The sequence below is a fragment of the Xyrauchen texanus genome, chromosome 38, assembly GCF_025860055.1.
Source record: "Xyrauchen texanus isolate HMW12.3.18 chromosome 38, RBS_HiC_50CHRs, whole genome shotgun sequence".
Lineage (NCBI taxonomy): Eukaryota > Metazoa > Chordata > Actinopteri > Cypriniformes > Catostomidae > Xyrauchen > Xyrauchen texanus.
In genome coordinates, this window is record NC_068313.1 from 22,297,773 (window position 1) to 22,311,428 (window position 13,656).

The following is a 13,656-nucleotide window of genomic DNA, read 5'->3' on the forward strand; positions in this document are numbered from 1 at the left end:
CAAGCCCACCTGTGGGGGCAAGAGACAACATAACTTGGCGAGGAGATGGCAAAGGCTCAACACAAAGACAAAAACTTGAAGCGTCTATTTTAGGCTCACATTTAACAACGCAATTACTCCATGCTTGAATGAAGCTGAATTAGCCTCACTAGTCATTTATTTCAGTATAATGAGAGAGTCTCAAATGAGTAGTAAAAAGAGGTTAAATGGTGCACAGGCCTGCATTGTGAATCAGTTTCTTTTCCCTCCAAGGCTGGGAGAAAAAATTGATTTACTGGATAGCTTGTGATTATTTAGATTTGTAACAGGGCAGAGGAACACATGGTTGACAGATATGGGTCCATTTTAAACAGCACCCCCAACACTTCCGCTTTATAGAGTACCCATTATTGTTTCCTTTATTTTTGCTCTCTATACCTGCAGGGGCCAGAATAGGGGGAGAAAGTCTGACTTTTCTATTCTAAAACGAGCCACAATGGGGAGGGGGGTTAGGCAAAAGCGAGACTGTGGAAAATAGCCACGTCTCACAGGCTGCTGCATGCTTGGCTAGCACTACCTCTTTCAACTTCACATGTCTCTGAGGTTTGGGCCCTAGGATGGGCAGGAACCCATTCCCAGCAAAGGAAATAAAGTAAAAAGACATCTTTAACAGATTACTCTCCACATTTACTCGGTAATGAGCATCAAGTGGACAGCCAAGCCTTAGCCACTACCAGCAATGAAGGTCGTATTTCACCCATAAACTGCTTAACAGATGCCACACTTTACTGGTGTAACTCATCAACGATTAAAAAAAAACAATGACTAAGCAAGATTGCAGTGGTAAATGACTATGCTATTGTTCCATGTATAATACAAAAAATAACCACCACTGATTCACTTGGCTTTTGAAGACCACATGGTGACAGAACCCTTGATGCTAAGGCTAAGTATGGTTGGTCTACTTCTCTGAACTGCTCTCCCAAGAACTCCACAGCACAATGCTGATAAAGATGGAAGTAATTACCTGAGAGGCACCTGGAGCCCTACAAAGCCAATCATTAAATGCCAACCAGATTTTAAAGACCCACTGTATGCATGTCGAGATCAACCTTTATGTTATACAGACCTTCCACTGTCCATGAGTAAAGGGAATGCATATAAACACATTCTACATCTCTGGTCATGTGTTAATCAAATACATTTTCATAGTGTACGGATGCACAGATACAAAATTTGTGTGCCGATACGGATATCCATTTATTTAGATATAAGAACATCTGCCAGTACCAGTAGTTTGGTGGTTCTTCTTTTTGTATGCTTTCTTGTTTCAAATCACTGTTAATTAATTACACAACTTCAAAAGTGAGAAATCAAATAAGCTGTGTTAAATGATTTTACCGGTAGTTCCACCTTATGAAATAGTAGCAGTGAAATATGAAATTCTAGCAGTGCAAAGCTTATAAATCAAAACAGCTTTCATTGTCACCTAATTCTATGTAATTCCACACAAGAGATATTTTCTTTCTCAAAAAGTATGAGTTAGATATGTTGTTTTTTTTTTTGCACACATTTGACAGGAAATAATCATGGGATGTTCTTAAACAATTGGCTAATATTATAGGCCTATACCAATATTTGGTATCCATCAGCACATCTCTACCATTGTGTTGTCAAACTCTTTAATCAGGTCATCTTTGTCTCGTGAGGTGATACAGACTGGCCACAATTTTCCTATAGTGTGCTTTTTCTTGTTGTAAATGGCCTTTGCATGATCTTGCATAATTAGAGCTGATCCCGGTTTGAACATTAGGTGGATTAAGGCTGAATTCCAGGCAGCTAAAAGACCAGGAGCAGGAAAGCCCCAGAGTGCCTCATAAAAGCCTGGGGAGCAAGGGTAGGGCTGGAGATAGGGGTCAGGGGGAAGAAGGTGGGCTGGGGAATCAGGGAGAGGAAGATTAACTGAGGCACAAGCCATCGTCTATTCCACTCTACAATACAAAGCTCAACTATGCAATGAGGGCATCTGTCTACCCATAAAATTAAAGGGATGCATCATGAAAAATAGGCCAGATTCATGAAACTTTCTTTCATAAATTATTAATAAATTCTAAATTATTCTTCACAACCATTTTCTTCTTAATTTGTAATTAAAGGAAAAAGTTAAGAAAGTTCTCTTTTTTCCTTTCTCTTTTGCACTTAGGAACATACGATTTTTGTGAATCTGGCCCCAGGACATTCCTCACACTTTTGAAATAAAAGAGAACATTGAAAATGCAAATATCCCTCCGCATTCCACCCAGACCATTTAATAAAACTTAAGGCTAAAGTATACTTCAGTTTTCCGCATCCTTCTACATCTTGTGCAGTGTGCATGATGCAAATTTTGTCATCAGCACAGCCTGCGTGGACTGTCTATGCTCAGCCCATTTTTTTCAGCCTTGTGTATCTGCATTTATCTGTGTGTGCCTTAAATTCATGTGTGTGGAGTACTAAAAAGAATCACAAAGCAGTTGGGCTTGTGTCGAACATGTCCGGTAACATGTGGTTAAAATAGAGTACTTTGAAAGGCTATAACGCCTGACTGAGCACAAGATGTAATGGCACGTGGAAAAACAAAACATATCCTGGCTTTGGACTGCAAAAACGATTTATTCAAAAATCATGTTTTCAATGTCACAACCAAAAGCACATGACCACCCACATTTTCATATCAACAGCTATTCAGTATTCAGCACCTTGGCCTGACTTGTGTGAATTGAGCAGTACAGGACATTAGCCAATCATAACAGAGGTCATTTACAAATAAAATTGACTTTTGCATTTAACACCATAATGTTATCGAAATAATGCATCAGAACGGACCACAGTCCATAAACGGCCCGGAGCAAGCATGTTTTTTTGGCCGCAATTCTTCTACACTAGCACTCCAACCAATGAAGAAGCTGTTTGTTTAGACAAACATATTCCATCACATATTCTCTGTACGTCTGATCAAGGACAGAATAACGTGACAGCTTGTTCAAAAAAAAGAAAATGATGAAAACCTGTACACTCAAAGTCATCTCAACTCTCTTTTGGTATCCTTTATATTGAGCAAAAGTTATTGAGATTTAGGCCTACATGGATTACCAGCTTTACATCGTCATGACAACAAAGGTAAAATACTGGAAAACTTTGCACAGACGGGGTTAGTAAACTCTAGTTAATCACACTAGAGACATGTTTTATGTTTAAGTATTGTGGCTATACTTTTGAAACAGTGTTTAATTAATGTTTTGTGTATTTGACCCTTTTAATTTCATTATTTGTGCCTTAATGAACACAAATTTCGTTAGAAAATTCTTCCCTTAGCAGCACACAGGCTCCAGGCAGGAAAGCCAAGGCATGTGAGCACTTCCTGTCTCTTAGATAGAGCTCTTTAAACCAGATGCACCAGTGCACAACTTGGGAAATAACTCCAAACGAGCGTTGCGCCATGCTGAGCTTTATGAGCAGCTGATCATTAAAGACTTTCCTGTATTGAGCTTCTCAATGAGGAAGCCTGGTTAAAATAAAATCTGGTGAAAGTTGAGTAAATTCTCAAAGGGCTGTGAATCAATGCAAGAGGTTCCCACCTTGAGGATCATCTCAGCTCGAGTCATTCCTTTAACAACTATTTTGGTGTAGCTTGCTGGGGCTTTACGGACCACCTGAGAGCCAATGGAAGGGAGGTCTAGCAGAACTGTCTTGAGCGAATGTGTGTCCAGTAAAAGCTATTCAGGAAAAGAAAGACATATTTGAATTTAATCTTTAATACACAACTTGAAACAAAGTTTACTGGAGTTACTCTAGTCATATAAGGTCAGGTCTGTAAAACCCAGTTTCCAGTCTGTATCTACACCTACTTGCTCTGCTCCAACCATGCTGATGGGCTTACACCTGAAGAGGTGATTGATAAACTTTGGAATGAATGAGCTGAAATAAAACAGATTAAAATAAAACAGTCAGTTGTGGGTTCAAATCAGAAGTATGAAAACACTGGGTTAGAAAAGAGCCTTTGGGTGGTTTGAGTGATTGCTGTAGTGCTGACTTGGTGAACTTGATGCAGAACTGGGTGAAGTATTTGCGTGTGGAGGCCAGGTTGTCTCTGATAATGGGCACATTCTGTTTGATGTGCATGATTACAGAGGTCACATACGGGCTTTGGTCTCCCACATGTTCCACACTCTGCCACGGCATCTGTACAAATGTACACCACACACAAAATCACGTTCAAGGCTAAAAAAACACTGATCTGGTTAAAAGTACACTTATTTTAAAAGTCACACTCTCAAACAATTACAGTTTTTTCTGGGCAGTTTTAAAGTTTACGTAGGGTACCTTGCTCAAAGCTGTGAGTGCTGGGTCACATGCAGCATCCAGGTCCTGAACCAAGAGCTGAATACTATTGGAGATAACCCTGCCAAACAGAGTGTGTCATGGTTAAATTACAAGCAGACCAGTCTTAAAAAAACTAATTACTTTCAGCAAATATGTTTTTACTTATCCATGAGGGTCAAGTTAGTTCATGATTAAAGACCTCATCAAATCAAATTGGGAGTTTGTGGGTTTTGGTTAATGTCTTGTAGCTTTGAAGCCAACAATATTCTAGTATTTTCCTGACAAAAGTTGACAAATTTAACTTTTAGCACAAACATGCATTCAAATTTTACAGTCTTGGTCTACTGGGAAAATAGACTTTAATTTTGACGACCCATCTGGCACTACATAGATTTTAGTCCAATCAAATGCTGCCTAGAATGTGAATGTACCTCCAACTAATACATCCTGTCACCTACTAACGTATAGCAAATCGTGGTTCATGGCTGTGACGAAACATATGCCTATTGGCAAAAAAATAAATAAAAAAATAAATAAAAGAGGAAAATCCTTTCAATACGTCCCTGCCCAAAGTTTCAGTTTCACTCAAAAACATGTCAGCACAAGAAAGTGGCGCTTGTCAAGCGATTCAATGGGGTTTTTAAGGTGTGACTGATATTTACGTGCTAAAGGTGTCCATCTCTCCAGTTAAGTTGATTCTCTCCATTAGAGACTTGTCCACCTTCTCTTTGAGTTTCTCCTCCAGCTGTGAACAAGACACAGAACATCGTACAATTGAAAAATTTATAGATTTGTGAGATACATTATGAGTGATGCATTTAAGGTGTGTAATTCTGGGAACCTGCTGTGTGGTAGCCAGGCAGTATTCGGCTGTGCTGAGGATGCTGCAGATAAGACAGAGCTCTTCTGTTGTGAACTTGGCCACTTCTGATCCCTCTTTCTCCTTAAGCAGACTGCTGATGGTCAGACCACCGCTATTGGTGCTGGTTCTACATGCGATCATGCACAAAACACACACACAACATGGTTACCAAAGCATCCTAACTCACTCACTGGCCCTCCACCACATACCCCGCTGAAAGAAACACAAAAAAGTTTACATGAAATCCACAAGACAGCTCTCCAAAACAAAGCCCCTTTTTTATACTCCCAAATACAATATGGGGTAAACCACATAAAGGCGATGGGTGGGGATTTTTCTTCCTTTGAAGAACAGTAGAGAGATACCCCACAAATGCGACCACTGCTTTTCCTCTCCAGCATCACCACAGTATAGTTCAGCCAAAACTAAAAATTATGTTGTTCCAATGTTGTTTCAAACCTGTATGACTTTCTTTCTTCCATGGAACACAAAAGGAGATGTAAGGCATAATTTTAGCCACCCTTCAATCACCCTCAGTCACCCTTCAATTTCACTGTTTAGAATAAAGATGCAATGAAAATGAATGGCGGCGGAGTCTCCCACTCTGCCTAACATCTCCTTTTGTGTTCTATGAAATAAAGAAAGGCATAAAGGTTTGGAAATAAACATGAATTTAAATTTTTGGATGAACTACCAAAAATCCAACATAACAAGGGCTATACAGAGAAAAGCCATGTGAGATATAGTCAGGGGGTTCGCCGCAGTTCTCAACTCACTTGGGCAGGTTCCCAGACAAGATCTTCCAAGCATACTCGCGCAGATACTTCTGGAAGATGGTGGTCAGTGCAATCATGGGTTCTCCGGTGCTAAGTTGCGAGCACTGGACCATGCACTTCTTGTAATACACAAAGAGATCTGCACAGCTGGGTAGCACAGCACCACCCTCATCAGTGCCCGATTTAAGAGGACCTTGAGCCCGGAAATCAGCAACAAAGCGGTCAATCAGCTCTCCGAGATTCCTAAGACAAGGAACAAAATCATTAGTGATCGGGTTGTCAACACATAAACATCAAGTGTCAAAACTGGAAACCAAGAAAAAGAGGCTTATTTGCGACTATGGCCGACTGACTGCATTACACAGTACTTCTTAAATAAATAAATACATGAACATTAAATATAGATTTTTTTGTTGAAGTTAAAGGAATAGTTTACCCCACAAATACAAATTTTGTAATCATTTACTCATCCCTATATTGTCTAGAATTTAAAGGTTTTGGTTAACTATACCTTTAATTATAGGAGAACAAATAAATCTAGCACAGCAATGGAAGAAATCAGTTGTTTGGGACAACAATTAAGTATACTGTTTACTGGTCATCAACTGCAGAATGCCTCATTTGACTAATCGGAAGTATTCCAGAGAAATGTGTAATAATACCATATGTCTGAATGAGACTGGAATCATAAAATGGTGTTTAACATGCTTTGAATAGCAGATATATTATAAGGACACATTAACTAGTCCATCTGTCTTCTCACTGAGTAATCAGATAGATGCTAACCCCAAGAAAAGAATGTGAACACTCATGTCAGACAGGTCAGTCTGGAGTGGTATAATGCAAGCCATTGTTGATGGAAATATCACTCTGGCAGTGCCAGCAGTGTTACATGGACCAGAGAAGGGCCAACACAAGGAGCCCTTTTCTTGGTAGCCCAGTGGGAGAGAGAGCAAGGCTTGGGAGAAAAAATGAAAGAGGTAACAAGAAAAGCAAGACAGAAAAGAAGGATGTGTAAAGAAGGCAGCGGCTTTTAAGGTTGTCTACAGCATTTTGGTTAACAGCTAATGGGAATAATTTCACAGTGGCAAGGTGGAGATACACAGAACCACGGGAACTACTGAAAAGGGGGCACTGGAAAGGGAGGCTAACATACCAAGTGTATCCAAGCATTAGTATCCCTGAGTTTCTGAAGTAGGGGTTGGTGAGGGCCATTAAAAGACCCCAAGAAATTACTTGACAGGTCCAGTTGCTGACATTACTTCTATTATGTCAGAGCCATGAACCATAATTTGTTACTTGCTGGTCAGATGAAGGGGGAGGGATATTCTCATTATAGAAAGCATTTGATTGGACAAAAATATGTGTAGTGCAACACAAGTCATCAATATATTTTGTCCGTTTTATCATAAGACAAAGATTTATTGCGTAAATCAATTTAATTGTATACTAGCAAATAAACACACATTGACAAAAAACCCACAAAGGCTTAATTTTGATTTCATGGTGTCTTTATACACTTAGATCTGTTGAGCTAAATCAAAACTCTAGCAGCAGGGTTACTTTAAAATTAATGCACTTCTTCCTGTGTGACTTATTTTTTCACGAGACATTCATTATGTTCCAGCCAATTTTACTCACTTATCCTGTGATTCGATGTAAACGTAGAGGTGAGGCTCAAAGCACTTGGACACAATGCCACGGAATGGGTTGTCCGGAACCTTGGGCTTCTTTGGCTGTGAACAGCAAAACATTGTTCAATCAGGGATTTCTTAAGAGGTTCCTTTTCATGTGGTACAGTGACATCATCAGTGTGACGGGGAAAGTGGAAGGAAATTTTATTGCAAAAACACTGCAATATAAGCAACACTGTGATAACGGTGAACTGCTGACGAACCCAAATCACCAGAAACTTTCTTACAACACCTGATATTGAGAACATCTTCAGAAATATAAAGATAAAAGAAAAAAATCTGTGTGGAATAAATAAAGGATCAAAGAAAGAGCCAAGCTGTCATAATAGTGTATACTTTAAAGAGTTTTATAAATATACTCACAAATAAAGAGATCTAAGCACATCAAGCCTTGACTGTTTTCATAACACGTCAATTAGAGTGAATATGCGTCTAACCCTGGCCGGAGTTCAAACGCATGTCAAATCAAACAACATTAGACAGAAATGTAATTTGCACATTGGAACATTACCAAATGCGTTATCAAGATCAGACAATGGGTGGGGTAGACGGCATATGGTAGAAATGGGGTCATGAGCTGCAAAGGAGTTTCCCTACACTGCTAAACTTAAAGGAATAGATCCCCCAAAAATTAAAATTCATTGAAAATCTTGAAGTTCGTTGCATGTTTATGACTGGATGAGAGAAACTTGTTCACAGTGGAATGCATGTTCATGCAAGAACTTGCTTTGGTTTTTTTAACATCCTGCATGAACATGCAGCAGATGTCAAGATTTTCAATTAAGAATTACTTACATTTCACATTGTTTCTTACCAAAACCTAATTGCATTCCTTCAGAAGACTTGGAATTTGATGCATGAGTCAAATGGACTAGTTTTTCTCTTCTTTTGGAAGCTTTAAAGTGAAACACTATCCACATTTTTGTATGTACAGTGCATCCGGAAAGTATTCACAGCGCTTCACTTTTTCCACATTTTGTCATGTTACAGCCTTTTTCCAAAATTGGTTAAATTCATTATTTTCCTCAAAATTCTGCAAAGAACACACTATAATGACAATGTGAAAGAAGTTTGTTTGAAATCTTTGCAAATGTATTAAAAAAAAAAACATTCATAAGTATTCACAGCCTTTGCCATGACACTCAAAATTGAGCTCAGGTGCATCCTGTTTCCACTGATCATCCTTGAGATGTTTCTACAACTTGATTGGAGTCCACCTGTGGTAAATTCAGTTATTGGACATGATTGGAAAGGCACACTCCTGTCTATATAAGGTCCCACAGTTAACAGTGCATGTCAGAGCACAAACCAAGCCATGAAGTCCAAGGAATTGTCTGTAGACCTCTGAGACAGGATTATATCAAGGCACAGAAAAATGTCTGCAGCATAGAAGGTTCCAATGAGCACAGTGGCCTCTATCATCTGTAAGTTTGGAACCACCAGGACTCTTCCTAGAGCTGGCTGCCCGGCCAAACTGAGCGATCAGGGGAGAAGGGCCTTAGTCAGGGAGGTGACCAAGAATCCGATGGTCACTCTGACAGAGCTCCAGCGTTTCTCTTTGGAGAGAGGAGAACCTTCCAGAAGAACAACCATCTCTGCAGCACTCCACAAATCAGGTCTGTATGGTAGAGTGGCCAGATGGAAGCCTCTCCTCAGTAAAAGTCACCTGAAGGACTCTCAGAGCATGAGAAACAAAATTCTCTGGTCTGATGAAACAAAGATAGAACTTTTTGGCCTGAATGGCAAGCATCATGTCTGGAGGAAACCAGGCACCGCTCATCACCTGGCCAATACCATCCCTACAGTGAAGCATGGTCGTGGCAGCATCACGCTGTGGGGATGTTTTTCAGCGGCAGGAACCTGATGGAGCTTGAGAGGTCCTGCAAAGAAGAATGGGAGAAACTGCCCAAAAATAGGTGTGCCAAGCTTGTTGCATCATACACCAAAAGACTTGAGGCTGTAATTGGTGCCAAAAGTGCTTCAACAAAGTATTGAGCCAAGGCTGTGAATACTTATGTACATGTGATTTTTTTTGTTTTTGTTTTTTATTTTATTTTTAATAAAAGTATTGTTTGTAGAATTTTGAGGAAAATAATGAATATAATCCATTTTGGAATAAGGCTGTAACATAATCAAATGTGGAAAAAGTGAAGAGCAGTGAATAATAATAATTTTCACAATTTCAGAATAATAGTAAAGTTATCACAACTATGGAATAATAGAAACAGAAATATGGGAATTATGTTGTGACAAAAAAAAAATCAAAATGATGTTATATAGTGGTCAAGCGTCCGTCCGGTGAGAGGCTAACCTCCTGGCTTATGAAGACTTTAAGTCCATCAGGCAGCGGGTTGGCCGCAGTCCAAAGCAGTACTGCCAGCTTTTTTGATCCATTAATCTGGAGAGGACCGGCCGCCAGTTTGCTTTCTCCCAACAGCTCCGAGACACAACCAGGAATTGGCAGCTAGTGGGGGAATCGCAACTTTGTGGGAGTGATCGACCAGCTGGAGCAGCTAATCCATCGGCTGCCAAATGAATGGCGGAGTGGGTTCAGTGCCACCGCACGGCGTCGCTAGAGGAAGCTGTCCATATGGCGGTCTACCCGATGGAAGAGCCCTCCTACTCTCTCTCTCCTCCTCTCTCACTCTGCTCTATCTCCAGAGCCTGTTCCTGCCCCGCGGAGGTGAGGAGCCCTGCAACCAAGGCCAGTTCCCTGAGCCCAGGGGTTTACACCCCCACCAGCATCTACAGTGCCCTGCCGTTCTCCCCCTCAGGTGGAAGTGTCCACTGATACAGGTGAGGGCATGGAGCCTGGGCCAGCCTGCTGGAGTTGCGGGGATCCGGGACACTTCTGGGATCAATGCCATGTGATGGAGCTGGGGACAGTTGTCTGGGTCCCGACACTCCGCAGGCTGCCCCCGACTGGGCCAGAGCGTACCGTATACCGGTAAGTGTCAAGGGGGGTACTCACCAAGCATTGGTGGACAAGGATTGTAATCAAACCACTACCCACCAATGCTTGGTTTAACACGAGGATTTGGGCACAGCTAAAATGGTGAGAGTGAAGTGTGTGCATGGGTATATTCACAACTACCCTGTGGTGGCCCTTGTGATTAAATTCCGGGGAACAAAACAGAGTGGAGGCCGCAGTTAATCCCCCCAGCCGCTGATTATGGGGACTAATTAGCCTGAATTTAGAAATGTATTAAAGGGAATGTGCAGGGATGGGTCCTGTGCAAAAACAACGAGATGTGAAATGTGCGATGCTCTGGCAGGGCAGGTGGAGCTGGGGACATCTTCGTCAGCCCCACATCAGGATGACGTGAGGGTGGGAGAGGCTGTGGCCCCTCCCATCCTCAGGGAATTTCCCGAAGGGGATTTCATGGTCGAGCGTCCGTCTGGAGAGAGGGAAAGCGGTAAGGGTGCTTACACCTGAGCTACATTATGTCTAACACCGGTCTCTAATTCCAGTGAGCATGGGGAGAGTGGCATATGAAGGCAATGCCACCAGCAGAGAGAGTCTGGCACAAGGGAGCCTATGGTGCTCGTGGAAGCTGATGCGTTTATGTTCGTGAAGCTGATGCGTTTATGTTCGTGAAGCTGATGCGTTTATGTTCGTGAAGCTGATGCGTTTATGTTCGTGAAGCTGATGTGTTTATGTTCGTGAAGCTGATGTGTTTATGTTCGTGAAGCTGATGAGTTTGAGTGCCTATGCGCCTCTGAAACTGTTGAGTTTGTGAAGTTGTAAAGCTTTGAAGTGGCCGATTATAAGCCTTACCCGAGTCTGGAAAAGCCAGATTACCTGTGTCCTCCTTCCCTTCTGATGTGGAGTCCTTTACAGATGTTTTTTATATAGTATTGAAGGAGTTCCAATATATATATATGCTGGATGCTTTTCTTAATTATTCGGTCCGATTTCAAAAAGTTTTTTTTTTTAAATACGTTTATATGTTGACAATTATATTTTTGTCTACAAAACTAATTTCAAACATTTAACCACATGCCTTCAGATCAAAAGGTTTTTAAGATCATGAGAAACATTTCAGGCAAGTGACCCCAATCTTTTGAACAGTAGTGTATATAAATCCGCAAAAAATGTGGGCGCAGTCTTGTAAATTTTGTGGGGTGCTAACAATTTAACACTTTGAAAACCCCTGCTTTAAATGCAGAGAACTAAACTCTTTCCACTTGTCTATTTCAGTCCTGAAATTGGAAACAAAGCTGCATTATTGTGCAACTTTTAAAAACAAACACTGAACAAGTCTGAATGATAAGTAGTCTCACTCGATCCAAATCTTCATCTTTTTCTGACATGTTGTCCTCTCCAGACTCGTCCTCCAGAAAGGGGTTAGTGGGTTCTAGGGGTGTCTCAGGTTTTTTCTGCTGCAAAAGCAAAGAAGAAACATCACATTGTTTAATAGTTTAAACCAAACAAACCAGATTACCAGTGCAGTCACGCCCTAGTAAAACACTTTTGTGCTCGCCCTCAAACCAGCATGGTCCAAAACAAAGAACAAGCATGGGTTATGGTCTCACCCCGGGTCCGTTGTTCAAGGTGTAGCCTGAGAAGCGCTTAACCAGCAGCCCCTCAAAATTAGTGGTCCTCTGAATAGCAAAGAGCAAAAGTTTGACCTCGATCTCCCTGGCGCGGTTTCGCATCAGCTTAGCTAGCTCGGTTCTGATGAGCAAACAAAACACCAACATTAGACAGACGATAGTGAGCGAAACCTAACATGCCAAGTAGGACTAAGGCTTCAGGTCAATGCTTTTATGGGCCAGCATGTAAAATGCCTGGTTTGGCTGTTAAAGTGGACCACTGTTGTATTCAAAGGATAGATCCAGATAAGTCAGCATGAAAAAGTGCAAAACAAAAACCCTAAATAGGCAGAAGATGTTGGTGTGGTGAATCCATTCTAACAAAGATTTGCCAAAAAAGAGAAACATTTAAGATCGGATTACAACAGACCTCAAACGTTCTTTCTGTGCATTGAGAGTTTTGTAATGACTCCCTTGATAAGAAACTGACAATAGAAAACACTCACATACAGCTTACTTCAAACTCTGTCAATTCTGCTGCTGAAATACCAGACATGTAACAGTTCCTCTCCATCCAATCATTTATGTCATAATGTACATGATTTAGTCTATTACTAAACTATTTCATAGTTGTGAGTTGTCTAAAGTCTAGACAAGTGTATTATTACAGTCTAAATTAACCGTAAAATGCAGATGTCCAAACTTGGAATTTTCATAAAAATCTGAGCATGCAACTTAATTTGATGCTTAGTCATTACTAATTTGACAAAGATATAAATTATTTTACTAATCTGGGACAGTAATTCCAATGGCAAAACATTAGTGTGAGTTGCTGTGATTGTACCTGGTGATGTGACAGAATTCTACCGCAATGTGTTCGGTCATACACCACTCCTCAGGGAACATGCGGCCAAACTTCTCTTCATAGTCCACTAGCTGACGCTTGATCCACGCATAACGCCTGTCTATCTTATCGAGCCACGCCACCTGTATTCAGAACAGCAAAACAGACCATGAGGGTGATGATACAGCACACTTTCAACATGCCAATGTGTAAACATGTACATACAGTTGATATCAGAAGTTTACATACACTTAGGTTGAAGTCATTAAAACTAATTTTTTAACCACTCCACAGATTTAATATTAGCAAATTATAGTTTTGGCAAGTCGTTCAGGACATTACTTGACATGAGTAATTTTTCCAAAATTGTTTACAGGGAGATTGTTTCACTTTTAATTGACTATATCACAATACAGTTAACAGTGCCTATAAGCAGCTTGGAAAATTCCAGAAAATCATGTTAAGCCTTTAGACAATTAACTTCTGATAGGTGTACTGAATTGGAGGTGTACCTGTGGATATATTTTAATGCCTAGCTTCAAACTCAGTGCCTCTTTGCTTGACATCATGTGAAAATCAAAAAGAAATCAAAAAGAAATCAGT

The 13,656-nt window shown here is 40.7% G+C and overlaps 1 protein-coding gene across 2 annotated transcripts in view; it reads right to left on the reverse strand.

Annotated features, from left to right (window-relative positions):
* LOC127632186 (vacuolar protein sorting-associated protein 53 homolog) overlaps positions 1 to 13,656 on the reverse strand; it is a 29,948-nt gene that overhangs the window by 2,473 nt on the left and 13,819 nt on the right. For both annotated transcript variants that reach the window (XM_052110778.1, XM_052110779.1), the window contains 11 exons: positions 13,054 to 13,196; positions 12,210 to 12,351; positions 11,958 to 12,056; positions 7,621 to 7,715; positions 5,980 to 6,222; positions 5,183 to 5,330; positions 5,004 to 5,086; positions 4,342 to 4,420; positions 4,052 to 4,200; positions 3,867 to 3,936; positions 3,597 to 3,734 (listed from right to left, as the gene is read on the reverse strand). In XM_052110778.1, coding sequence (XP_051966738.1) covers positions 3,597 to 3,734; positions 3,867 to 3,936; positions 4,052 to 4,200; positions 4,342 to 4,420; positions 5,004 to 5,086; positions 5,183 to 5,330; positions 5,980 to 6,222; positions 7,621 to 7,715; positions 11,958 to 12,056; positions 12,210 to 12,351; positions 13,054 to 13,196 — 1,389 coding nt within the window. The remainder of the gene's footprint in view (positions 1 to 3,596; positions 3,735 to 3,866; positions 3,937 to 4,051; positions 4,201 to 4,341; positions 4,421 to 5,003; positions 5,087 to 5,182; positions 5,331 to 5,979; positions 6,223 to 7,620; positions 7,716 to 11,957; positions 12,057 to 12,209; positions 12,352 to 13,053; positions 13,197 to 13,656) is intronic.